At 44.2% G+C, this 26,828-nt stretch overlaps 1 protein-coding gene across 2 annotated transcripts in view; it reads left to right on the forward strand.

The window, feature by feature from the left end:
- Positions 1 to 22,827, forward strand: part of mylka (myosin, light chain kinase a) — a 46,657-nt gene extending 23,830 nt beyond the window's left edge. For both annotated transcript variants that reach the window (XM_087830262.1, XM_087830261.1), the window contains 18 exons: positions 3,635 to 3,751; positions 5,848 to 5,907; positions 10,316 to 10,363; positions 13,102 to 13,229; positions 13,321 to 13,477; positions 13,611 to 13,801; positions 13,876 to 13,990; positions 15,168 to 15,200; positions 15,320 to 15,410; positions 15,488 to 15,691; positions 16,951 to 17,168; positions 17,279 to 17,402; positions 17,493 to 17,645; positions 17,798 to 17,921; positions 18,329 to 18,419; positions 18,829 to 18,957; positions 19,085 to 19,197; positions 19,810 to 22,827. In XM_087830262.1, coding sequence (XP_087686388.1) covers positions 3,635 to 3,751; positions 5,848 to 5,907; positions 10,316 to 10,363; positions 13,102 to 13,229; positions 13,321 to 13,477; positions 13,611 to 13,801; positions 13,876 to 13,990; positions 15,168 to 15,200; positions 15,320 to 15,410; positions 15,488 to 15,691; positions 16,951 to 17,168; positions 17,279 to 17,402; positions 17,493 to 17,645; positions 17,798 to 17,921; positions 18,329 to 18,419; positions 18,829 to 18,957; positions 19,085 to 19,197; positions 19,810 to 19,941 — 2,228 coding nt within the window. In that variant the 3' untranslated portion in view covers positions 19,942 to 22,827. The remainder of the gene's footprint in view (positions 1 to 3,634; positions 3,752 to 5,847; positions 5,908 to 10,315; positions 10,364 to 13,101; positions 13,230 to 13,320; positions 13,478 to 13,610; positions 13,802 to 13,875; positions 13,991 to 15,167; positions 15,201 to 15,319; positions 15,411 to 15,487; positions 15,692 to 16,950; positions 17,169 to 17,278; positions 17,403 to 17,492; positions 17,646 to 17,797; positions 17,922 to 18,328; positions 18,420 to 18,828; positions 18,958 to 19,084; positions 19,198 to 19,809) is intronic.
- The last annotated feature ends 4,001 nt before the right edge of the window (positions 22,828 to 26,828 follow it).

Below are 26,828 nucleotides of genomic sequence, written 5' to 3' on the forward strand. Positions count from 1 at the left end.
AAAGGTTTTCTGACATGATTTGGTTAAAAAGGAAGGAGGAGGGCTTTGTTTACATTTCACAGCAACCCCGAACGCTCTCTTTGAATTCAAAGAAACTTTATTTAGCAGTAGTGTTTGTTTGCAGCGATCGATCATCAGTGGAAGTGATCAGAATCGATTAGAGCCACTGAATTTATTCAGACAGAAAACAGAGAAAAACTCCTCAGATTAAAGACGACAGAATGAGAGACAGGGAGGCGGAGCTGAGGAGGTGAAGCTGTGGAGCAGCGTTGGTGGAGTCGGTGGAGGAGCTGAAGCAGCTGCCGATGGAGGTCTGAGGATTGAGACTCTAATAATAGAACGCAGATGTGAAACAATAGAAGCAGGATGTGATGTGTGACCGTCACTGGAATTTCATATGGAAGCAGATCACTACACACACACACACACACGTATTACTGTACTTGTGAGGTCCGGCAGGGATTCATTCATCAGTTGAAGAGACACTCTTTCTGTTTTCATGATGTTTAGTTACGTCTTCCCGAAGCTAATCTTTAAAACTTGTTCAGTAACTTTGAACATGCTGGAGCAGAACTGCCGTTCATGGATTTGATTGTGAAGACAAAAATGTAAAAAACAAAGTTTACTTTAAATTCAGTCTGGACTTTTTTGTGTTTAGCAGTGATGGTGATAGTTTTACTTACTTTAGACACGACTTTGCTAAAATTTGCTAAAGTTGAGGACCTTATTATCCGGTCGTTAAGTGATGACGTGACGAATCCTACTTCCGGGCCTAAAGTAGCCTGCGTTTAATATGGCTTTTGTGTTGTTAACATGTTTAATGTTTTGTATTTTCTTCTATTTAATCTCAAAAAGCTCCTAAAACAGTCAGTGATCACTGTTGACCTCCCTCGGCTTTTATTACCGCTAATCATTTATTTAAGCTCAGTTTTTAAAACCTTAGGATGTAACTACAGCCCAGCCCATGCAGCAGTATATGAATGACTAACCTCGTATTGTGGATGGATTATCTCAGTTGTTCTCCTAGCTGAGGTTTGGTCCTTTTACAGCATCCTGCCATGCGATTGCATTTGTTCCTGACCACCGAGAACACTCACGTTAACTTTTATCGAGTGGAAAAAAAGTTAGCTTGTTTATATTATGCTAACATAGCTGTGTCGCTAGCGGTCACGTAGCACATCATTATATGCCAGCTAGCCAAACTTCAGTAACCCTACAAACGTCACTGCTGTTTAGTTTTCTGTCTTCATTTATGTTGGAAGTGATAACAGAGCTGTACGTTTTAATTTGTTTCCAAAACCCCGCAGTCAGGACATGCTATATTGTATTTAGATAGAAGCTAGCGAGCTAACTTCCTGCTAACTTCTAACTCCGTTAAATGTCATAAATTCCGTTTTCATGGATGCCTGGATGTTAAACTCAATTGTTACACCTGGTAGAGCAGAACGCTGATCATTTTATTAAAGATGAAAGACTTTAGACAGTTTTCAACTCTCAGTAATGCCACAGTGATCGTTTGATATATGGACCTGCAGCGGAGTTTAGGCCCAGACACGGCTAGTGACGTCAGACTTAACGACCGGATAGCGACAAAGAAACAGGAAGCAGGAGATGATTGAGTCATTAGCCAATGAGCATGCAGCATGTCGTGTAGATCCACGCCGTACTTGGACTTTGTCGGGCTCTCCGCTCTGCGGCAGAAGTCACCCTCACTGCTTCTCCTCCTCCTGATGGTCGAGGGACACTTTGAGTTTACTTTCACTTTCTGCAGCTGGAGCAGCTGTCACAATCTTTTCTTCTCTGTGCCGTTATCAGCGGCTCCAGCAGGAAACTTTCATTAACAGGAAGCTTTCAGCATGGATGGTGAAATAAATACAGCAGCCGTCAGAATCAGACTGATGGCTCACATTTATAAAAATAGGCAGACTCAACCTTTAAGAAAGAGCCTGAAGGTCCTCACAAGCATAGAAACACACACTGTGATGTCCTGTAAAGACCTGTGTGTGTGTGTGTGTGTGTGTGTGTGTGTAATAATCCCTCAGTGTGTTATTTCAGTCTGGAGGACAGCCCCTGGTTGTGTGTGTTTATCCTGCAGAGTGAGGAGTCTGTGTGTCACATGTTAAAGGTCAGAGGTCACATACATGTGTCGGTACAGATTTAAAGGCAGCAGCATGTTTATGATGAACTCAGATCTTCACTTTCTGCTCTTGTGGTTTTGTAGGCGTCGTTTTAAAACGACGTGATTGTTGACTGAAGGGTCGTCATGATGATAAAACGTCAGATCAAAGCGATCTTTTTACAGAAAGTGTTCAGAGTGTTGATTCAACGAGTCGCAGCAGCTTCCTGCCTTCTCTTCACGCTTTGTTGGATTTGGTGCAGATCCCCTCAGTTCCAGCAGGGTGGAGGGACGACAGATGTTTTCTCCACAGATGTTTAAGACGTTGCCTCGGTCAGGTCCGAGCCTGTCAGCTGTAAGGACCTCTCTGACTTTAGTTTTCATCCTCCTCTTTTATGAAATTTGCAGATGAGATTATGAGATCGTAGAAACAAGCGGTGGAAATGAGTTTTCTCCAGATGGTGTTTGGCCTCGTCATTACTGATGTGGTGAGGAGGGAATCAGAGTGGAGCAGCCGGCTGAGGCGGTTCATCCAATTTGGACGCCTCCACTGCGAGGTGTTTGTGTCCTAGTGGGAGGAAGCCCTGCGGCAGACGCAGGGCACTCTGGAGAGATTGCATCTCTTGGCTGACCTGGGAATGCCTCACTGTTCCCCCGGGTGAGCTGGAGGAGGTGGCTCACAGAGGGAGGTCTGGGCTTCTCTGGCTAGGCTGCTGCTCCCCTGAACCAGAAAAGGACAAGAAGATGGATGGATGGTAACTCAGCGCCACGATAGCATCACGGAGCACAAATAAAAAGGGTTAGGGTGAGGTTGAGTGTTGGTCGTGTGCAGGTCGTATGAACGTCACTTCAGATCCGTGAGTTTCTTTGATAGCTGTGCTTTGTCACCAGGGGGCAGTGTTAGAGACTTGTGTTGTTGTTGGTGAAACTGTCCATCACCCGCCGACCTCTACGAGGGTTTCTTTGACTTCACGCTTCAGTTTTATCCCATCCTGTGAACTTCAGGTTCCCTAAACTCTCGGCTGGCCGATCGAGTTTTAAACATCTCGGTTCTGATTGGAGCAAACAGGACGGAGGCGACCAAAACAACGAGGCTGAATAGCTGCTCAGTGACAGATTTCCATTTAAGTTTTTAAAATCATCTTTCAGGTCACAGAGTCGGATTAACAGGGAAAGCTTTTATTTTCACTGATCAAAGTGAGAGGCGAGGCAGAGGAGTGTGATGCTTGTCCTTCTGTCTGAAGCAAAGAAATGTCCTAACACGTGTTGAAGGAAGAAGAAAGCCTTTCTGAAGGACGCCGCACCGGCAGCAGAGGATGGCCTTTAGTCTCACACGACGTCTAAAAGGGTGGAGAGCGTGACGCTCTGATAGCTCATTCATAGTAAATGAAACGTGGAGTCATACCTTCATTTTTATTGATTAACTTTGTGGAATGTAAGAAATGAGACTTGACCTCGTGCTGATCTGACTGTGTCCTGTGTGGGTTGTGTTATATTGTGCTGTGTTGTGTGTTGCAGGCGGCCTGTGCTCTCTGACCATAGACAAAGCCCTGCCAGAGGATGAAGGCCAGTATAAATGCAGAGCCGAGAACTCGGCAGGCAAAGCCGAGTGTTCCTGCACGGTTCTGGTAGACGGTGAGAACAAAGCTTTGGTCCTCTCTCAGATCTTTCCTTCAGTGCCGCATGTTCTTCTTCTTCTGCTGTTTTTGTTCTTCTGGTCTTTCCTCTGATCCTGATGTAGACGCAGGTTTAAAGCATTCAAACTGTGAGAGAAACTTTAAAGTGTACTTTTGTTGTCTGAATGAAGATCTGAAATGTATCTGATATGTTTGTCATAATCTGTCCTAAACCAAAGAGCTTGTTTACTTCCTGCCGTGTCCACGAACATTTGTTGACTCCGTCATCAGCACTGACTCTCAGACACCAACCGATGAGTCGAGCCTCCTGAACACACGACTCTGTTCAGCAGTGCAGCTCTGCTTCTTTGGAAAGATCACACAAACATCAGCATTCATGGGTCATGTTAGCCCCGCCCACTCTCTTTGATGGTCGCTGCAGTGGTTTGGACTGGAAGGGTGATGCAGCAGAAGCTGCAGCGCTGGTCAGCTGGGTTTCCTGTCATTAGAACCAACGAACACAAACACAGTTTGACTTTATCAAAGATCGGCTCCTGTTTGCAGACAGCTTAGCGCTGGTCGTCAGGACATCAGCTGTTTGTAAAGGGTTTAGTCAGCTGGTTTTAAACACGACAGATGGATTCACGAACACCACAGACTCGGTGTGCTGTGTCCAGAACAGCACGGACGCCGTGGTCCAGCCTGCAGCACGGACGCAGCCGCTGTTTCAGGTGTGTCTCAGTCCTGTGGTGCTCATGGACACCTGAGACGAGGACACTCGGCTCTTTCTTTGCTGTGAGCTAACGTGGCGAGGACAGAGGCAGAGTTCGCGATGGAAACACGATGAACTGTGCTCCACCATGTGCTGTGAATCTGTGATGTAGTGTTTGGACAGGAAGTCAAGGAAGTGACAGCAGTGACTTCCAGAGAACACAGAAAGTGTCCGGCTGTGTGAACACTGTGGTTCAGTTCTGAGACCTCCAGGATCGTCTCACGCCTGTTCACCAAGTCCGTCCAGACAGCACCCAGAGACTGCAGCCTGACGGCCCATCAGACGCAGCATGTCTCACTGCAAACTAGAACGAAGGATCCAAAATTTGTGTTGTGCTGCGCTCTGCTTGTACGTCATTTTTTGCGACTGCTCTACGTATATACGAGAAGCGCCTGCACCTTGTCGCTTCTAAACATCTTTGACTTTGTGTCCTCTGCGACAGTTTGTGTTGTATTCTGTCCAAACCTTTAATAAAAACGTATCCCTCATCCTTAAAGAAGAAAGCTTTGTCCTGACTAGTGAAGAATGCCTCGTTTCCAGAACGCTGCTTTCCCTCTGCAGAGCTGTGCAGTTCCTCGTACGTGCACGTAAACCTGTGACAAACAGTTCACCGAACTCAGACACGCACAGAACGCTTTCCTTCATTGTGCAGTTGAACTTACCACAGCTGTAGGCTTAGTTTCTATTGGTAGGACGAAGGTGCGACACACCGAGTACTGCGCTCTACTGCACCTGTGCTTGTGCTGCGCTTTACTTGGCACAGCTGGAAAACTGTTACTGCACGAGGCAAACAACAGACATGAATGGGTTTCAGAGCGCAGCGCTGTGCTGCGTCCGATGTGAAAGGACCTTAACTCAGGCTGGACTGAGTCCCGTGCACGCTTACATGTGTATGCCTCCTGGTTGTTATTTACGTACCTGGGTTCTCTGAGTCTGAGCAGTGACTTTTTTGATAGTTCGTCCCTGAATGCAGCACCGCGCTGGTTTCCCTCACAAAAAGCCGGTGGCATTTTTCTGCACTCAGACGACTTGACTTGAACTTCTGTCGTCTTGCTGAGTCTCACTGAGCGGCGTGTTACCAAACACCCTCTCTGGGTTCACGCAGCATTCAGTGAATGTGCTCAGTGATGTATGTCATGTCGTAGAGCAGAATGTGAAATGTCTAAGTTCTGTAAACACACATTTTGTTTTTCAGTTTGAATAAAATATGAATTTTCTGCAGGTGAACGCTCAGTGTTTGCCGGAGGGTTTCTGATGTTAGTGTTGGGGTTCACGGCTGTGGAGCTCTCAGAGAGTGAGTGCACGTGTTAACTCCTCCCTCTCTGTCTCTCTGTGTCCTGCAGACCCGGCTGAAAACTCTCCGGCCGACAAGAAGTCCAAGAAGGCAACTCCAACCTCAGAGAGTGAGTTTCCAAAATATGCAGCAGCAGCCTCTTTCCTTTTGTCCCAATAAGGAGCTGCAGGCTGGGATCACTGGTTCCCACACACACACACACACACTCAGGCGGGTGTTTCTATTTTAAAGGGTCTCTGTGTATCACTGGAAACATCAGTTCCTTCATCACTGTCACATTATTATTCCTACCTCCAGAGCAGTAAACCTTCATTAACACTACGTTTCCCATCAGCCCTGCTGCTTCCCACACACACACACACATGCACGCATACACACGCACATGCATGCACACACACGCACATGCGCGCGCACACACACACACACTCCCCCTGTAGATGATAAACATGTTCACCCTGGAGACGTTCCTTGCAGGGGTCACACCTGTGCATCATGAATGAGTCACACCTGGAAACAAACTGTGCAGACAGGTGGGCTAAAACACACATTCTGCTACAAACAACAACTTTGTGGTTACAAGTAGTAACTTTGTTTGGTTTGTAGCTGTGTCCTGATTGGTCAGCTGGTTTGTAGCTGTGTCCTGATTGGTCGTAATGTTTCTGTATGCAAAGAGAATAAAGTCTTACTTTGGTAGAAATCCTAAGATCACTCTTCAGAATAAAAGAAAGTGTTGTTGCTCTTTTAAAAGTTTCATCTTAATGAAAGATTTTGGGTTTTAAACAGGAACATATTGTAGAAAAGTTCCTGGCTGTACTAACAGTTTAAGTCAAAGCTATGATTAGTAATTATTCACTCTGAGTAAATTGTGTTGTGTGACCAAAATGTTTCTTTCATGAAACAATAGAGATACAAATAAATGAAAGGGTTAAACATTTCCTATTGGATGAGACGTTTCTTGTTGTTTTCATGCTCTCCGTATCTGCACAGCGCTGATGTGTGAGTGCTTGAACAGTAACTTCATACAAAAATACTCTGACATGCAGCAGCTTCATGTTTCTGTCTGCAGCCCTCAGTGGAAAATCTGCTCTTATCTTTATGATCCAACTCTAAATCCTTCCTGCTCAGTGTGTGTGTGTGTGTGTGTGTGTGTGTGGGTGTGTGTGTGTGCATGCCTCAGTGGGCTCACTGCTGTGGATGGATGTCCTGTTCTGTGTTCATATCACATCTCCGAGGTTCAGTTCTGGAGTCGGGCCCACAGACACTTTTCTTGCGTTCAAAGCTGAAACCCTCTCCACGGCGCTGACCCCTGACCTTTAACTGTTTGTTCACATGTATGCGAACAGACTCAGAGTTGAATCTACCTGAACATGAGTGGAGAGTTTCTCAGACCGGAGCTCGGCTCCTGCTTTGGTTTCAGTCACTTCTCGGAGACCTCAAATTTTTTGCAGCAGACAGAGGGAGGAAGGACGGGGGGTGATGATGTTGGGGAGGCGGAGGGGGCGCTGCTCCTCTCCCACTTCCATTTAAGGCCTGGTTTCTGACTCTCGTGCTCTGACAGACTTTGTTTTACTTTGCGTGCTGATTAAAAGCGTGGAAGTGTCGAGTGAAGCCGTTCATCCGCCTGCTGGGCCCACGTTAGCTTAGAGACACGCAGCAGGGTGGAGGCTGTGCGGTGCAGCATGCGTGCATGTGTCAGCCTCCACCCTGAAACACAGTTACAGTAAAGACTGAGCACAAGACAAACGGAGGTTCGGACAGTCTGCTCCCTGTCCTAACCATCTGCTGCAGGTGCTGCTCACGCTCACCTGTCAGTTTAGTCTGCAGCTATGAGTGGGCGGGGCTAAACTTTGTTAAAACCCTGTGGTCGGGGGGTTGGGGGGATGTTTTCAGGGTCTTTTTGCAGCGGCGTGTCAGCAGGTATGCAGCTGATATTTTGGGACGGCGTGTACAGGAACACTGAGTTCTTCACTTTCACTGCAGAAGTAAAAACAGAAGTGCTTCCTGTGACTGACAGAGCAAGGAGCCAATCAGAGTGCAGCTCTGACCGTCAGCTGATTAATATCAAAGCTGCAGACCTGTGCTTGTCTGTCTTTGTCAGGACGGTTTGACATTCAGAGCTCAGCTTCTGTTTGTGTTTCCTCATGAGCTTTCTCATACTAACCTGCTGACAGATGGGGGGGGGGGCTGCTGTACATACTGAAGCCTCGCGTGGTCACACACTGATGTCTGCACACAGCGGTTACACACTCATGTCTGCACACAGCGGCCACGTTATCGTCTGTCGAGTGCTCAGACTGAATGTGTTTCCTGCGACACATTCATCAGCTTCTTACTGAGGTTCAGTGTCTGATTCTGCAGCTCAGACAGTCACTGGGGTTCAAAGGTCAGAGCTTCACACATGAAAGTGAAAGTTGGAGTGTCGGTCAGAGAGAGGCTCGGCTCACCAGGCGGTTCGTTTTAAAGCTTTACTGACAGGAGACACAAACCGTCCTGCTTCCAAAGCAGGTGTGAACGTATGCTTGTGTAAGTGTGTGTGTGTGTGTGTATTCTCTGCAGACAAGTAACAAAAACCAGCCAAGCGTGCAACTTGTGCTGACCTTCTGATGATGTCACTACGTCACTGGGACCTGATTGGCCGGTGTTAAGGACGTCACAGCGCCATGAGCGACTTGATGACATCCACCATTTTTATTTGGGGCGTGAAGCGAGCAGCTGCTTTTTTCGACTGTAGCAGCTTCAAGTTTGTTTTGTGAGTTTCTGTGAGAGCAAAAATAAGTTTGTGCTGGAAAATCCTCGTGTTTGTGTTTCCAAAGGAAAACAGAGCCAAAGCAGCGAGGCTGGAAGGACGGAGCCTGAGCTCCAGGCTGATGGTAACAGCAGACTTTGTGGTGTGGTCAGGTGGAAAGTCTTAAACATGTGAAGGAAGAAACAAAGAAAGAAGACAGCGTGAACAGATTCTTCTATCCTCTTCATCTGCAGCCATCACAAGAAAAACAAACTCCAGGAACTATTTCCTGCATCCAGCGAAACTATTTTTAGATTGTCCATGTACGGTCATCAGAGACGCTCTTCGTCTATCTCACATTCTTCTCCTCCTCCTCCTGCCTCTACTAGATGTTCTGTGAGGACAAAGTTCCTTAAACTAAAAAAGAAAAGCAGCTGATGACAGAAATATTTAAAAGAGAAGAAGACTAACAGCAAACAGCCTCATGAACACACACTCAGAGAGGCTTGTATAAGCTGTGCTCTGCTTCACAACAAAGCAGGACGATGTGAGACACACATGTGAAAGCAGACAGGAAAACCGTGTCTGTACTTGTATGATACTCTTCACTTAGTTTCAAATGTGCTTGTTGCACATTCACGTTTTTATTTCCTGCATATTTTATTCAGTCTGTGTGTGATTTTTCTAAATGAGGAACATTTCTGCACTGACTGTCCTCACTTCAGTGTCATCATTTCATCTTTGTTGTGAGTGTGATGCGTTTCAGTGTCACCAGGTCTGTGTGCAGTGTCTGATGGGAAACGTAGTGTTAATGAAGCTTTACTGTTCTGCAGGTAGGAAGAATAATGTGACACAGTGTGTGCAGGGAGGTGTTTCTGTCTGCTCAGTTGTTTTCGGAGGTCTCGTGGTAGAAACTTGATGAGGCATCTCTGGAGTTTTTAAAGGTTCCAGAGGAAGTCTGCAGGATTACTGAGGAGATTGTTTCAGAGCTCCTGAATAGGTTTATGGAGGGTTTAAAGTTGGAGGTGGCCAAGGTCTTAAAGATGCTCCAGAGGACCGTGGAGAGGGTCCAGTGGAGATTTTAAAGTTCATTAAAGCTGAAAGAAAGAAAGAATGGTTACTAATTTCCCAGAAGTACCAGGAATGTGTTTAATGGTCTCCGTGAAGTTAGCTATCCCCTTGTTTTACTGACACATTTTAGGTTTCTGTGGAGGTGGTAAAAATATTCTAAATGAACATGTCAGAAGTCCTGTCAGAGTGGTCTTTGGGGGCTATCAAAGGTCTCAGGGGTGGTTTTGTGGGAAGAGGTTTTACTGTTTATTGTTAAAGTTCAAGTTTAAGAAAGTTCCTTAAAAAGGTTTCAGGGGTCTTGAAAGGTTGTTTGAACACTTGCCAGGAACAGTTTTAAGGATGTTTAGACCTTGAAATTCTCTGTCCATGTGTCATGCGGTCTTAACAGGTTAAGGCAGGTTTTAGAGGTCGCTGTGGAAGTTGCAGAGGTATTGGGAAGCTCCAGAGTAACATAATGAGGTTATTGAATTTGTTGCACCCTCATGGGTCTTTGCATCATCTGGTCCAGGGCTCAGTTTGTGCAGTACAACAATATTCGTTGCTTGGATGATTGCAGAGATTTTGAAAAGGCTCTGAGGTGCTTAGAAGACATCATGAATAAGTCGTCGTGTTTTCCAGGAGATCTGATTCAGCTGTGAAATGACAGCCACACGTTTCTTCATCACAGCTCGTCTGAACGTCTGGTTCAAGTGTCTGACCGCCTGTTGTGTTCTTGTTTCAGGTGAAGCCAGAATAAAGAAGCCAACTCCAAAAACTCCGCCCAAACAAGGTGAGACTCACCTGCAGTGAATCATGTTTACCAGGCAGGGACGTCTTGCTCAGACAGGTGCATTATGGGAAAGGCGGGCATGTTTCTGGACAACATGGCTGTATCCCAATTCAGGGTCTGCAGCCTTAACGGTCCACAAGGGCCGCGTACTCAAAGACCGCTAAGGCCGGAAGTGCGAGGCTTGTGAAATGGGACGGTCTAGCCTCCGTCGCGCTGCCCAGGTTGCCTAGCAACCATTATACTAACAGCTGGAAACGTTTCATACAGCTTTGTTTGACAGAAATGAAGGAGAAAATCTTTTGTTCATTTGTTTGTTTGTTTCTACATGAGCTATCTGAGTCATCTTACTATAGTAATGTAAATATAATATGGCCAATATTACAGTTATTATATTAATCATTATGTTTTATTACAGCAGTGAACATGAACTCTGTGTCAAATACTGAGCTTCAGTAAAGATACAAGTTGCAGCTATTCATATTTCCTATCACCTTAAATCTTCACTCAAAGACACTCAAGTATCTTTGACAGTGTATATATAGATGTATTATATATAAGAGACAAATGTTGTTCCTTCAGTATGTTGGCATTACTACATTTGGCTCAATGCTTACATATATGTGTAAAAAGCAAATGTACGAGCTGTGATAACTGTTTCTGATAGAATGAAGAGTAGACTGATATATGAAATATTCCTTTATTGGGTGAGAAAATCAGACCATGTCATAACTGCTTTAAGTCATACAGAATAGATATCAGAGCCTTAAACAGGCTGACTTCTGCTAAATGGGTCAAACTGGGCAGAAAGTCTACAAACACATAGCATCATTATAGAATATGATGTAACTATAGATCAACTTACCTCAGAATATATAAAGCATATAAACAATTACAGCAATATGATGCAACAAACACAGCAGTGCTACTAATCCAAAATACTCAAAGCTTCATAGAACTGAAACAAACATTTATTTTAGCTCCATTTTGCTGCTGATACATACTTTAGGTTTCTGAATATTAAACTTGTTGCTGCCTTTCATGGTGTGTAACTTGAAGGCCCTGAGTACTTTCTCCCACACTGAAAACACTGGATGATCAAATTATTTGAACATTACCTAATAAGACTGATTCAGGACAGACAGTTAGTTATGTTAAACTTTCCTAGCAGTCCATCACAAACAGGGAACAGTTTGTCTATTCTCTCCATCTGTCAGCTGCTGCTGGCTCTTCCTCCTCCTCTTCCTCACACACTGCTGAGTCCTGGTGGATCATCAGGGGTGCAAAGCCTCACAGATGATGTGCAGCAGTGGGTCCCTCAGTCTGTCCTCACTCTGGACACTTGCAGTCGTCACACATGGAAATCAAATGTGTGATAAGCTGCAGGATTCAAACACAAGTGTAACTTATAAATACATGTTCATACTTTTATTCCACAATCAGAGAGAAAGAAACAGAGAGAGTGCAGGACAGACAGACAGGTGACAGTCTCAGGTGTACACACTGCTACAAACAGGAGGATTTAGTGTTATTATGAGTGCTAAACAAGAAGAGTTCCCAGATGGTACAGTGGACACGTGTGACTGCTGTGATTAAAGCATCTTTCTTTCAGCTTAACGAGTGAACCGTCAGCTCGTTCAAACACACGTTAAAGTCCGTTTGGCTCGACACCACCGAACAGAGGCAGCAATATAACATAGCTAACATTAACAGTGCAGTGAATCCTGCTTGTGCCGTGATATTCAGGACTGCAAACCGAGCAGCATCACTGACTTTCAGCTTGTTGTGTTTGTGGATATATGACTGACTTTAATTATCCATAAAATCATCAGATTCTCTGTAAGATGAAGGTCGACTATATGTATATTTAGAAGTAGAGGCTTTAAAACCAAGTTAATGCTGAAAGTACAAACATCACTAGTGTCACATAACTTTGCCGACATGTGGCCAACAGTAATGTTTTAATGTTCTTCGTTATTAAACATTCGCACATAAATAAGTGACATAATATTCAGTACTTACTTAAAGTTTACTCCACACCCACCGCCTCGCTATGCATTCTGGGATATGTTGGGCCACGAAGTCTACACCGACCCATCCTTAAAATTCAGGGAAATGAAGGACGCATTTGAGGGCCGCATTTCGAGCAGCCTTTGAATTGGGACAGCCTTCGTCACATCGCTGTGATGTAATCGGCCTTAAAATGCGGCCTTTAAGGCTGCAGACCCTGAATTGGGACACAGCCCATGTGTTAGTATCTGTCTCTGTTATTCCTGCAGGGAAGAGCAGGTTGATTGATCCTTTAGTGTCACTTTAGAGCTGGACTGTCAGACAATCAATCAATAATAAAAAAGAGATGTACAAAAACTGCAAAGTCATGAAGGTAAAACTTCTTTCTTTGCCTTTGAAGTATAACAAAGTCAGTCTAATGCCTGACTGACAGCAGGGGGCGCTGCAGTTCTGAATGAAATTCTGCCTAAGTGCCTTGGAGCAATGTGATGATGGTAAAGCTGCTGTTGCTGAAATTTTCATTCAGAAATTGCTTTGATTGCTGATTTCATTCAGCTCCTGTCAGATTAAATAGAAAGAACACGGAGTCTGCTGACGGCTTTGTTCTTCCTCTTTCCACAACTGAGTGTTGATCACAGTCAGTTCACACACTATTATTAAAGGAACATCTTTTATGGTCTCTAATGCATGACTCCTGTTATTGATTATAGATTATTGATATGTGTGTGTAGCTCTGCCTCCTCAGATCCTGCAGTTCCCTGAGGACATGAAGATTCTGGCGGGGGAGAAAGTGGAGATCCTTTGCAAGTTTTCTGGAGCTCCGCCCATCACCTGCACCTGGCTGAAGTTCAGGAAACCGGTGAGATACACACACAGAGACTAAGGCTGAGGCTATGGTACGTCTAAGTGTTTGTCTAAGCGTCCTCCTGCCTGTCCGGTCTCGGGCTCAGATCCAGGAGGGGTCAGATGACATCTCCATCGAGAGTAACGACAGCAGCAGCAGGCTGACGATCGGCAGCGGGCAGCAGGAGCACTGTGGCTGCTACACCATCGAGCTGAAGAACAGCTACGGCCTCAGACAAGCCGCCCTCAACCTCACCATCGTCGGTGAGACAGCAGCGTCTGCACTTCCTGTTTAATGATTCCTGAAAGAATCAGCTGCAGAAAAAAAAATCATTTATTTTGCAGCTTTAATATTTTCAGCTTGTGTTCATCGTCATCTATCCCCGCCCCTCCTCAGATAAACCCGACCCCCCAGCAAAGGTTCCTGCGGCCTCAGACATCCGTCGGTCCTGCCTGACGCTGTCGTGGTACGGGCCGACCTACGATGGAGGTAGCGCCGTGCAGTCCTATAAACTGGAGATCTGGGACTCCATGGAGCAGCAGTGGAAACACCTGGTGTCCTGCAATAGCACCTCCTACAACGTACAGGTGAGTGTTCTCTCGCAGCACGGCTCAGTTAAAGGACTGTTTTAAGGGTCGGTAAAGTGTCTGTTTGTCTCTAGAACCTCCTCCCAGATCGGCAGTACAAGTTTCGTGTCCGGGCAGAGAACATCTACGGAGTCGGAGAGCCGAGCGCCGAATCTGAACCTGTGACTGTCGGACTGGTGGACACTGATGGTGAGTTGTTCCTTGAGTTCCTTCCTTGAGTTGTTGGTGATGCATGTAGAACTTTCTTGAAGTCCTGATGGTTACAGGGATCATTCATCACACGTCAACACAGCAACTACTTTCTATCTGCCAAACTACGTCTGCCAAACGAATGAGTCTGAACAAGGACGTGTCCATGATGAGAGGCTTGTGGTGGGATGTAAGCATAAACATCTTCCTTAGCCAAGCTCACTGCATGTTTTAAGGAAGCGGTTCAGGATTTCTGAAAGCTTGCTGCTCAGTTTTTTAAATGAATGTTTGATGCTTTGAACACCAGAAATCATTACAGCTCGTGGCTACAGAACTGTGCAGCTCACACAAAAACATCTGGATGGATAAAGCTGTCTTTAACCTGGAGTGATGGAGAACCCCGAGACGAGTTTTCTCTTCATTTGGTTCCAAATGGATGTTATGAAGGGAGGCCAGTGGGTACTGGGAACCACTGCTGCTTTGTAGAGATTGGGAAGCTGCTACAAATTCATGTCCCGTGAAACAGACCTGCTGTGCTCAGTTAATCTGAGTTTGTTAATGCCAGAAACACAAGTTTAGGAATCTGATAAATGGGAGGATGAGTCAAATCTCACTGTTAACAACAGAAACATAAATAGTGATGCAGGATGCTTTGTAAGTTAAGGTACTTTCCTCATATGACAGGACCGCCTCACTGGTGTAACAAACACCCAGTTTGACAGTTGGTACATGTTATGTTTATATATGTGCATAAATAATCCTGATCTACTGTTTCCAAATGTTCCGGTCATTGGTAGGGTCACTCATCATAGATTTGGAGTTTCTGTTGGTCTAGGTGGTCATGATAATCTCACCCCAGTTCCTGACTTTAGTGGTTGCTGGTTTTAGGCCACTAAAGTCTCGGTAGTGCCCTTGAGCTAAGCTTCATAATCATGAGCTGCTGAGGCAGAAGATGAACGAGAGGGTCGTGATTAAAAAAAACATAACATTTGGTCTGATTTCATCACAAGTCTGCTGCTCCATGATGATTCCTAATGAAAGACCTGGTCCACCACTATCTCCAGCTGTTCACCTGTAACTAAACCAGAACCAACTAAACCAATCAAACTAAACTGCATCTCAGTGATCAGGAATGAACTAACCAGACTAACTGAACTAACTCTGCTTCGTCCAACAGAAAACCAAGAGGAGCCAGAGGAGGAGGATGAAGGTATGACATGACTAACTGTATACCCACACAGATGTTCGTTAACCTTCACACAGCATTCACACATCTTCAGTCCTCCCGTGTCTGTGACCTCTGACCTCTGTGTGTTGCCTGTGTGTCAGACTCAGAGAAAGAGCCGGAGTACAGAGATGTGACCATCAGAACAGACATGAAGGTGAAGGACCTGTACGACGTGGAGGAGAGGCTGGGAACGTAAGTCTGCGCTCACATTTCCCATCATGCACCTTAAGCTCTGTAGACATTCTCACAGTGTTGTGTTTGCATGGAAGGGGGAAGTTCGGTCAGGTCTTCAAGCTGGTGGAGAAGTCTTCAAAGAAGGTTTGGGCCGGAAAGTTCATCAAAGCCTACTCTGCAAAGGAGAAGGACAACGTCCGGCAGGAGATCGGCATCATGAACAGCCTCCATCACCCCAAACTGGTCCAGTGTATCGACGCCTTCGAGGGCAAGTCTGACATCGTCATGGTGCTGGAGATGTAAGTGATCCATCACATCTCCTTACATCACTGCAGCTGGCGGTGAGGAGTCACAGATGAGTTCAGCCTCTGATGGATGGAAGGCAGTAAATGTCTGTTCAGTACATGGATTTAAAACATGACCGGTCTGTAAACGGACTTGAGATGTTTTTTGCTTCACAAAGTATCAGAAAATAAGTTTGTGAGCAGACATGAGAGGGATTTGAGGGCAGCTATTTCCTCTGTTGATTTTAGAGCTGATGGAGCAATATACTCTTCTTGTTTTCTCGTAAAACTGTTCAGCTGCTGAAATTTGCAGCTGAACTCTTCCATGAGTGTCTAATTTGTAGTGGCCTTCATAATTTGTCGTAATCACGGGAAACGTTCAGTGTTTATTGCAGAATGTTTCCTCAGATAAACATCTAAATGAAGTAAACAGCGACTATCTGCTGCCATGATCCAAACTGATGGAGCGCAGGAAACGAGACGTTTACCGTCAGGTTTTGTTTTTTATCCGCCCTCTGAGATCTGATAACGTTTTCTCAGCAGCTTCATTACTGCGACAGCCTCGTTACAGAAATATGGTTTTGTCTTCTAACCCTCAAGAAAAGAAAAACATCTTTCATACATGTCCACACGGTGGCGCTGTTAAAGGCTGTAGACCAGGGGAAGGCAACTCCAGGCCTCGAGTGCCGGTGTCCTGCAGGTTTTAGACATCACCCTGTGTCAACACACCTGAATCAAATCATTAGTTCGTTACCAGGCCTCTAGAGCTTTTGGACCATGTTTAATATCTCTGGATTTAGTTGTTTATTTTTAATGTAAATATATTCAGTTTACTGTGATTAAATAAAGTAAAACTTCTGAGAAATAAATGATGTCAAAGCTGTTACAGTTATTAAGTTTAGTTTAGTTTAGTTTAGTTCCTCCCAGAAGCAAAGAGAAGACATCAGAGGCTTTCTGTCCACAGTTACAGAGCGGAGCATTAAAACTCTAATATCTTTGCCTGTGGGGTCAGTGTTTCTGCAGTTACAGCTGTATACCTGTGTGGATGTCTTGATGCATGCTCAGTCATCCAGGTAAGGACTCACCTGTCACTTGGGTGAGTGACAAAACGTTCCTCCCACTATAAACGCTTCATCCAGATGAACGAAAGCAACTTTTTTGGATTGTATTGCAACGTACTGACAAATAAAACAAGGTTTTAAATGATAAATAACTTAACACCATGTGTTCTGTTGTAATTTGAGCAAAGACCTCCTCCCTGGCTTTGTCTACAGGATCTCAGGCGGGGAGCTGTTTGAGCGGATCATCGATGAAGACTTTGAGCTGACGGAGAGAGAGGTGATCAAATACATGCTGCAGATCATTGATGGGGTCAACTTCATCCACAAACAGGGCATCGTGCACCTCGACCTCAAACCAGAGAACATCATGTGCATCAACAAGACGGGCAGCAAAATCAAACTCATTGACTTCGGCCTCGCCAGACGGCTAGGTAACCTTAAACTTAATCGCTGATTTTCATTGAGTTCTGTTAGACGGGTGTGGAACGACAGCAGATAAACAGCTTGTCTGTGATCACACGGCCGATGCTTCCTCCCACAGAAAACGCAGGAACTCTGAAGGTTTTGTTCGGGACTCCAGAGTTTGTGGCTCCAGAGGTCATCAACTACGAACCCATCAGCTATCCCACCGACATGTGGAGCATAGGAGTCATCTGTTATATACTGTTAGTGCAGAGCTGCCCGCTACAATCTGTGCACGCTTTGTTTTGGCTTGATTTAGTTTGGCTGACGTTGTCGTGGGTTTGTCCTCTCAGGCTGAGTGGTCTGTCTCCCTTTATGGGCGACAATGACAACGAGACTCTGTCCAATGTGACCTCAGCCACCTGGGACTTTGAGGACGAAGCCTTCGATGAAATTTCTGACAATGCCAAAGACTTCATTACCAAACTGCTGAAAAAAGACATGAAGTAAGACCTAGTGCATCATCAGTGTGTTACATGAAACCATATTAGTAGGTAAACTGGAAACCAGGAGCTGAAAGTGTTATGTAAGAGAAAGTGTGCCAGTATTAATAATCCTGAAGTCTAGCTCATGTAAAGTGTTCCCGATCCATCTCCAGGGCTCGGCTGTCCTGCGCGCAGTGTTTCGAACACCCCTGGCTGAAACAGGACACGAACACCATGAAGGCCAAGAAGCTCTCCAAGGAGAGGATGAAGAAGTACATCCTGAGGAGGAAGTGGCAGGTAAACACGAGGACAGACAGAGACCCAAGAGTCTCACAGGACAATAGAGATATATTTATTCACAAATCAGTATAAGTGACCATGCGGAGAATGCACGCACGTTTCAACTGGACGTGCTTGTTCACAGACACAGACAGACATCGTGCATCATCGAGTGAGATTTGGCGTTGTGTGGTCAAAGTGTCGTAGCGTGGAAGTGCCGAGGTCTCCGTTCACACGTACAACTCATTTTTGTTTGGGGTGTTTTTCATGGAAGTCCTTCATTTTCCCATTTGTTGCTCTTTTCAAGCCAAAATATTTCCAAATAGATGTTTTTATGTTTTTTCACTGGCAGTTCGACCGATAGCCTCAGTCGCTGCATCTGTCTTTGTATTTGTGTTGCGAATCTTTCTTCTTCTTCTTCGTAGAAAACGGGTCACGCTGTTCGAGCCATCGGCAGATTGTCATCCATGGCCATGATGGCTGGAGTCAGCGCCAAGAAAGGCTCCCCCACTGAAGGTAGAAAGACCAGAACAGAAGCAGCATCAGTTCTGTGCCAGTCGCAGACAGACTGCCAACAGTTACAAAGGCCTGCCCATGTCTGAGGTTCCTGCTCGTCTCTACAGGCTCTTTACGTGTCTGTGTCACAGTCTGTCCACAGACACAGTAATTATGCTTGATGAAGGATTGTGTGTTTAAATGTGATTGTGGGTACCACAAATTGGCATGGGGTAGGGACCAACAGTCACTTTTGGGGTCCAAATTCCCCACAAACCTTGAGGCATTTTTGAGACTTATTTCAAAGTTACAGTTAGGTTATGTTTAGGTTAAAGGTCAGGCTTTCATTTTTATGGTAAGGGGCTGGGAAAGGATTATGTCAACTGAATGTCCTCACTAAGATGTGAAACTAGCATGTGTGTGTTTCCAGAGGATAACCAGTTCCTGGAGTGTTTAGAGTACGAGCAGAAAACAGAGTGTAAGCCGACGTTCAGCACTGTCATCAAAGACGTGGAGGTGGTGGAGGGCAGCGCCGCTCGCTTTGACTGCAAGATAGAAGGTACAACGATGTTTGTAGCCCAAACCTGATGGAGAGTCTGATTAAGCATTCGTCTTAATGATTCTTCCTTCTAGTAACAACTGAATAGCAAACATGGTTTTTAATAAAGAAACGGTCGCTGTTGCAGGTTATCCTGATCCAGAGGTGGTGTGGTACAAAGACGACCAGCCCATCAAAGAGACCCGACACTTCCAGATCGACTACGATGAGGAAGGAAACTGCAGTCTAGTCATTTCAGAGGTCAGAGGTCATGTAAATCTTAGGTAGCCTTGTACTGAAATGCATTAGATTGGTGATATACAGATATACTGACTTCAGTCTAAGTATGGACTGGGCCTGGTGTTGGTTAGTTATCGAGTAACTGCAGTACTGTATCTGCTGGATGAGGCAGAGCTCACGTGTTTTTCTGCACGTGTGCATACCTTCATGTTTAAGTTTGCATGGGAATGAGTGAGTTTGTGGCGGCTGCAACGAAGGACAGCAAGCAGATGAGGACTGTGGAGTTTGTCCTGTGCTTTGATGAAAACAACACATCGTTATGATGAAGACATTAATATCAGTAATATTAACCTAACAGCCCCAGGCAGTGCCTCGTAGTTTTACTGGCCCAACCTTTTATATTTTATAATTATCAGCAGTCTTATTGAAATTTGATGTATTTCACTTAAATCTGATGTAATTTAAAGCAATTAAAACCTTTAAGTGTCTCTTAGAATACAACATAACACAGAAACATGCTGACATCAACATTAAATTCAGTGAAATCATTTAACATGAAACATGAAGCAGAATTAATGTGATAGGTTATAATTAAGGTAGCATGTGATTCATATCTGTCGTATAAATCTGCAGGTCTCAGGAGACGATGATGCCAAGTACACAGTGAAGGCCGTTAACAGTCTGGGGGAGGCGACCTGCACAGCTGAGCTGCTGGTGGAGGTGATGGCTGGAGAGGAGGAGGAGGAGGAGGAAGAGGAGGAATAATGGAGCGACTGTCTGGACTCCCACAGGGAGAGGAGGAGGCAACAATGAGCAACAATCTCTCCCACTCAACCTGTTGGACCTGAGCAGGAAACTTACCCACAGAGAAGGTTCTGATTGGAGGACAGGTGGGGAATATTTGCCACACCTGTCCTCACATGCAGAAGGTTTCCATTCTGATTAAACCGCGTTTGGTTTTTAGTGAGCAGGGCAGCACTTATGTTTGAAGCACTGAGCGTGTGCAGAGCTGCAGCCAGGTTAGATTTTTTAATGAGGCTTTGTTGTGTTTCTGTTTTTTAGTAATGAGTCGTGATCTTAAAGTTTTAGCCTCCTGGGATCATTGGAGTAAATGGATGAAGTGATTTAATGTCCTGAGCGTTAAAAATATTTAACGATAAATAATCAGCGTGGTTCTTACACTGCGCGTGTTTCTGATGTCACATTATATATTTTTCTCGGGCTCAGGATGTTAAATCTGTGTGGGTGTGGCTTATTGATCCGTGTGGGGAAGCATATAAGAACTTTGTGGTAAACACTCACTGAATGTTGATACTTTTCAAACTGCCCACTTCAGCCTCGCACCATATTGTGCTAAACCACACCTCCTTCAGACAGGCAGAACACAGGCTCCGCCCTCTCAGCATACATGGACTCATGCCTGTGATTTCCTGTCTGCTCTGAGAAATGATTTCATGTTTGATGATTGCCACACACACTGTCACACAGCAGCTGTGTTACTGCAACACTCTGCCTGCTACAATTATTCTCAGTTTCCTAAATAATTTGTGAGAATACGGCCAGAAAGCCTGGACTGTGTTTCAGCTTTGTTTGACACAAACGTCGACCAAGAGTGCGTTCTAATCCCAGTCCTTATAAACACGCTTATATTTTAAAGACTCGTGGCAGCTCTAGTTCCTGCAGCTGAAGTCAACCATGAGGTCGTCCATGTGAGACCCACTCCCTGTGGGAGTCCAAGGGAGGGAGAAGATGAGGCAGTTGGTGGAGAGCAGGCAGGCGGAGATGAGCCGAATACTCACAGAGCTGCACCACAGTGGAGGGCGAACTGTGAATAAAAGCTGCTTGTGCATGACAGCTGAAGGCAAGAAGTCATTTATCGTGTTGGTGCTGAAGCTGGCCAGCCAAAATGATACTGATCAATCATCCAATCATCCGTGTTAAAGAGGACCTCCTCGGTTTTTCCTTCCACTGACGCACTGTCAGGGTTTGTGACCAGCAGGCGTATAAAAACACTTCAGCGTGCTCTGGTTCACAAACCAATGTCCTTTTTCTCTGCCGCCACACTGAGCTGATCTCATCACTCATTTCTATACACGGCTGCCCCTCTGCAGGCTTCCAGAAGTTAGCCAATCAGAAGTGCTTTTAGGGAGGGAGGCCTTAAAGAAACAGCAGGTGACAGAGCCGCAGCCCAGTGTAAGCTAAAGAAGGATTATTATGAACTGTGAACCTTGTAGATCATACAGAGCTGGAAACAAGTAGAAAAGGTCCAGTTTTTCATACTTAATCGGAGCTCAGTAAACACTTTGCCCCAGAGGATTTCTGGGTAATGAAGTCCTTCAGTTGTGTCATTAGATGCCTCGACACTGACGTGAGCAGCTCTGTGAGTAAGAGGCTGAGGATGCCGATGCGTTCAGCTGGGAAACGCTGAATCTGACAGCTCGGCTCTTTTCTTCTGTTTGAGCACTTTTCTTTCTTTTCTTTCTATTTGCGACTTTGACAGCAGGCTTCAACAAAAGACATCAGGGGGCTCAAGTCGACTCGGCCTTACGCTGTGAGCCTCAGAGCGCCGTCACTCTGAACAGCAGCCGGAGTGATTTTTTTTATCTGCTGACGTCTGTCATACCGAGGGACAAAACCTGCTGCGAGCTCTGACCACGAGCTGAGAGGATTTTACCTCGGTGTCAACCAATCAAAGCAACATTTAGTCCCACAGATGAGAGAAGATCCAACCATAAGTTCAACAGTAATCTGATTTTTTACAATTTAAGATTTGAGCCTTTTTTCATGAGCTGCAGATATAATCGTACTTTTCTCACTACGTCACAATAAAACGTTTTATCCTGTAAATATTCATATTTTTGCCTGAATGCAGGATTTTTGACCAGATACATCTCCACGTATTGTAAGCTCAGCCAAAATGAGATTATATAAATATTTCTACAAATGTGTTGTTTCCATCCGCAAAAGTTAAAGATCTCTACATTTATCATAAAGTATTCTGATTAATAACATAATGAAAGACTCTACATCAGAGACGCCTTAAAGATGGAAATATCTTTCCATGCCGAGGCTTCATGTTTGGTTGTGCAGCACAGTCCTGACAGCAGCCAGCAGATAACCGCGTGTGAGCACGCGGCGCCGTCTCCGGCTGATCTTTGTGCCTCTGCGTCAAAGTCGTTACTTTTGTTGCACATTCCAGCTGTTTGCTTGTTGGTGAATCCACTTCTTTAAGCTTTACGGCCTCGTTAAGTTTCAGTCTGAAACCAAAGACGTGTTTTGAAAAGTCACGGTGTGTTTGTGTGTGATTTTGTCTCGATGATGTTTTGACCTGTTTGTGTGTTTGGTGGTTTGTTTCCAGAATGTTTTATTTTTAGATTATTTAATGCACAGATTTGTTATTATTATCTTTCGAGCATCTGTCTTCTTAAAGGTGTCGCCTGCACTTAATGTTGTTCACGGTTATTAAACCCTCCTCACCTCAGACCAGCAGTGACTTCACTCTTAGGCTGATTGTTTTTGTATTAGATGTATGTAGATTATATTTCTCTAATTTTTATAAATATATATCAGTTTGATGAACTGCAGATGACATGTATGAGAACACTACGACTGTAGTTACTCACAGATACCAAATAAATCTTTATCACAAAACCAGATTGTTGTGATTTGTTCAGGGTTAAGACTTTTGTTGTTGCATTAAAAACTGTTTCTTTCCATGGATACAGGCAAGAGTCTGTAAGACATTTTAAATATGTTTAAAGCATGAACACTTTCCAAACCTTTTAACAGAACACGTTACATAGAAGATTGATTCAGAGTCTCTGAATAAATCATTTTTATTTCCAAACCTTTAGAGTCCCACACGTGGGATATTTTGTCCTCTGCATTTAACCCACTCACTCAGTGAAGCAGTGGGTGCTGTGTAGAGGCGGTACCTGAGTCAAGGGTACCTCAGGGTAGCCGTTCAGTGGAACCACTGACCTTCCTATTCTAGCGACCACTCTGCCTACTGAGCTATCGCTACCCCTCATGAATGAGCTCAAGTTTTTTTGGAAAATCTTGAGATCAGTGTTACTCCAAAGCCTGATTACTGCAAGACCTGTCTGATAAAGATCTCAGCACGTCATGTGATGAGGAACAAAGTCAGTGACATCGATCAGTCTGGAAAAAGTTAGAGACATTTCTGAGGCTGTGGGACTGCAGAGAACCACAGCGAGAGCCGATATCCACACAGAGAAAACTTGGAGCTGAATGTTCACTGCTAACAAAATGAGTCCATCAGCCAAGTTTATAACTGTAACTAAGTTTAAGAATATAATCCAGCCACTGTTATCATCGTCAATGCCCTGTACCAACACAGAGCAGAGCAGCTATCTGAACGCTACCCCAACAGAGGTCGATTATCTTGTTAATAATTTCACCTCCTCACTACGTACGACTCTGGATACTGTAGCTCCGGTGAAAACTAAGGTCTCTAATCAGAAGTACCTGACCCCGTGGTATAATTCTCAAACACGTACCCTAAAGCAGATGACTCGTAATCTGGAGAGGAAATGGCGTGTCACAAATTTAGAGGATCATCATTTAGCCTGGAGAAATAGTTTGTTGCTTTATAAGAAAGCCCTCCGCAAAGCCAGAACAGCTTACTACTCATCACTGATTGAAGAAAATAAGAACCCCAGGTTTCTCTTCAGCACTGTAGCCAGGCTGACAAAAAGTCAGAGCTCTGTTGAGTCAACCATCCCTTTAACGTTAACTAGTGATGACTTCATGAACTTCTTCACAAATAAAATTTTTATCATTAGAGAAAAAATTACCAATAATCATCCCACAGATGTAATATTATCTACAGCTACTCTTAGTTCCATTGATGTTAAGTTAGACTCTTTTTCTCCAATCGATCTTTCTGAGTTAACTTCAATAATTACTTCCTCCAAACCATCAACGTGTCTTTTAGACCCCATTCCTACAAAACTGCTCAAAGAAGTCCTGCCATTAATTAATTCTTCAATCTTAAATATGATCAACCTATCTCTAATAATCGGCTATGTACCACAGGCCTTCAAGGTGGCTGCAGTTAAACCTTTACTCAAAAAGCCATCTCTAGACCCAGCAGTCTTAGCTAATTATAGGCCAATCTCCAACCTTCCTTTCATATCAAAAATTCTTGAAGGAGTAGTTGTCAAACAGCTAACAGATCATCTGCAGAGGAATGGTTTATTTGCTTCTAACTTCTGATGAAACTAAAATTGTTTTACTCAGCCCTAAAAATCTTACTTACTTGTTGTTCCTAGAGTATTTAAGATGAGGCTTCACCCTTTCCAGAATGACCATAAAGTGCCACCATCTCACGATGGTCCTGTCTGATGGAGCTCAGAGTGCTTCTGGGAGTCTTTAGGGCTGCACTTAAGGTGAAGAAACATTTCAAAGATTATCAAATTGAAATCTCGTGCAAAACTTCAGATATCAGCAAAGAGTTTTAATAATTATTTAAATACTTGCACTTTTCCTTCTCTAATAATAACAGAACAGAAAACGTCTGACGTCTGTCTGACTGGCGAGTGCAGAAAGGACTCTGAGGGACAGGGGAGATGTCAGACATCTCTATGAAGACAGATAGAGATCTGTATCTACAGAGATCAGACACAAAATCGATTTTTATCATTTATTACTGTCAAACATGATCACGAAACAATAAAGTATTAGATGAAAAAATGCTGTTTGTTTTTGTATTGAATGGATCCACTTGCCATGTGTACCTGCGAGTCCAGGAGAGGGAAGGTCAGAGGTCAAAGAGGTATAAACATCAGATGATGATGTAACAGTGTTTGTGCTGCAGTTCGTCCTGAGAGACGGACTAACGAGCTGCTGCTCCTAATGAGAGGCCATTAACCAGGTGCTCTCAGGTGACCTCATTAACTGTGACAAACACTGACCAGCAGCCAAAACACACACGCACACACTCGCACACACACGCACACACACCGTCTATTGTAGTTTAAACTCAAACTGATAAAGTTCAGCAGATGTGTTGACTTTGTTTTGCGCTCAGTGTTCTGAGCTGACGATGACTCCAGCTGCTCCCTTACACTGACGAAGCCACAGAATAAATCTGAACTTTTTCAGACACATTTGCATTTCTCACATTTTAATGTTAAATTTAGGTTAACTTTGAGTTTGCTTAGTTCCCAAAATGCTTTATTCCTTATTTCAACATAGTTTTGGTTTGAAAATTTTCACCATCAGTTTAGCTCAAATTACTTTCAGAGTTAGTATTTTTTATTATTCATATTTTTAGAGGCACGATTGAAGGACCATAGGCCTTCAAAAGATTCAATTTAATTTAATTTTACTTATATAGCACCAAATCATTGTAAGGTCTTGTAACCCTACAAAAATACAAAGAAAACAGAGAAAAACCCAACAATCATATGACCCCCTATGAGCAAGCACTTTGGCGACAGTGGGAAGGAAAAACTCCCTTTCAACAGGAAGAAGCCTCCGGCCGAACCAGGCTCAGGGAGGGGCGGGGCCATCTGCTGCGACCGGTTGGGGTGAGGGGTCATTTGATTGAGCCTTGCATCTATAAAGTGGTCCAGATTTCAAGAACCAAGTCAGCTGCCAATAGGAATGAAGAAGTGTTTACACCTGCACGCACGTCATCGGTAGGCTATGAGGTTTGTTGGTAGTTAGAGCTCGAGGTGCAATGTTATTGTATTTGTGTAGGCGTACATGCTAATGGACTCATCATCATTTACATACATACACCTGTGTACTACAGCAGCTCATTGTCTAGCCCATGGTACAGTATGGTATGCATAACCATTACAAAACATTTAGGGAAAGTAGCATAATGTTACTAGTTCCTAGATTAAGAGTAACATTTTCCCTTTGTTTTAACCTTCCAGAGGCAGCTGCTACAGCCAATCAGCCAACAGCCAAGTTCTTTCTTCTCCTGGTTTTCCTGTCAGTTAGTTTGAAGGAGCAGGATCTGACACATTGATTCAACATACACCAGTCCACAGTGAGCCGCATTATTACATTATTGTATTATCATGTCAACCGATCTCAAAAGAAAACTAACTAATGCTACTTTAAAGGTGTCTAACAACAAGAGTGACATTAGTTAAGAAAAGTCCAGCTATAGTTCAGGACAACATAAAACACTGTTTAAGAAAATATGTAATATAAGTACATAGAGGAGTAACATAACGTTACTTTGTCAGGTAATTTCCATTTTCTTACTTTCATAGTTGTGTATACACAGTGTGATGCAGCACATAATTTAAATGCTTTATCTAATTTGCTGGTGGGGGTTGTCGTCACCCTGTTAATCTAATGAAGATCAGTGATGTTCAATTTTGGGAACTCTTGTAGGCAGCAGGTGGACAACGTCACCATTGTTTAACCACACCAGAAACAGTTGTGCAGGACCAGTAGAACATGGAAGTGATTGTGCAAGTAGTCTATTGCACAGGAAAAAGCATCAACTGCAGTTCCTCTGACGTCCACCAGAGGCAGCAGTGAATCAGTCCCCATAGACTCCCATGTTAAAATTTTACAGGAGAACTAAACATTTTTACAGCCTGATGCACAAACTGTTTGGTCTGTGTAGATAAGTTTCACTTTCACAGCAGCTTTACAGTTTTATA

Source organism: Neolamprologus brichardi, chromosome 16 (genome assembly GCF_056152115.1).
Source record: "Neolamprologus brichardi isolate AB-2024 chromosome 16, ASM5615211v1, whole genome shotgun sequence".
In the NCBI taxonomy this organism is placed as follows: domain Eukaryota; kingdom Metazoa; phylum Chordata; class Actinopteri; order Cichliformes; family Cichlidae; genus Neolamprologus; species Neolamprologus brichardi.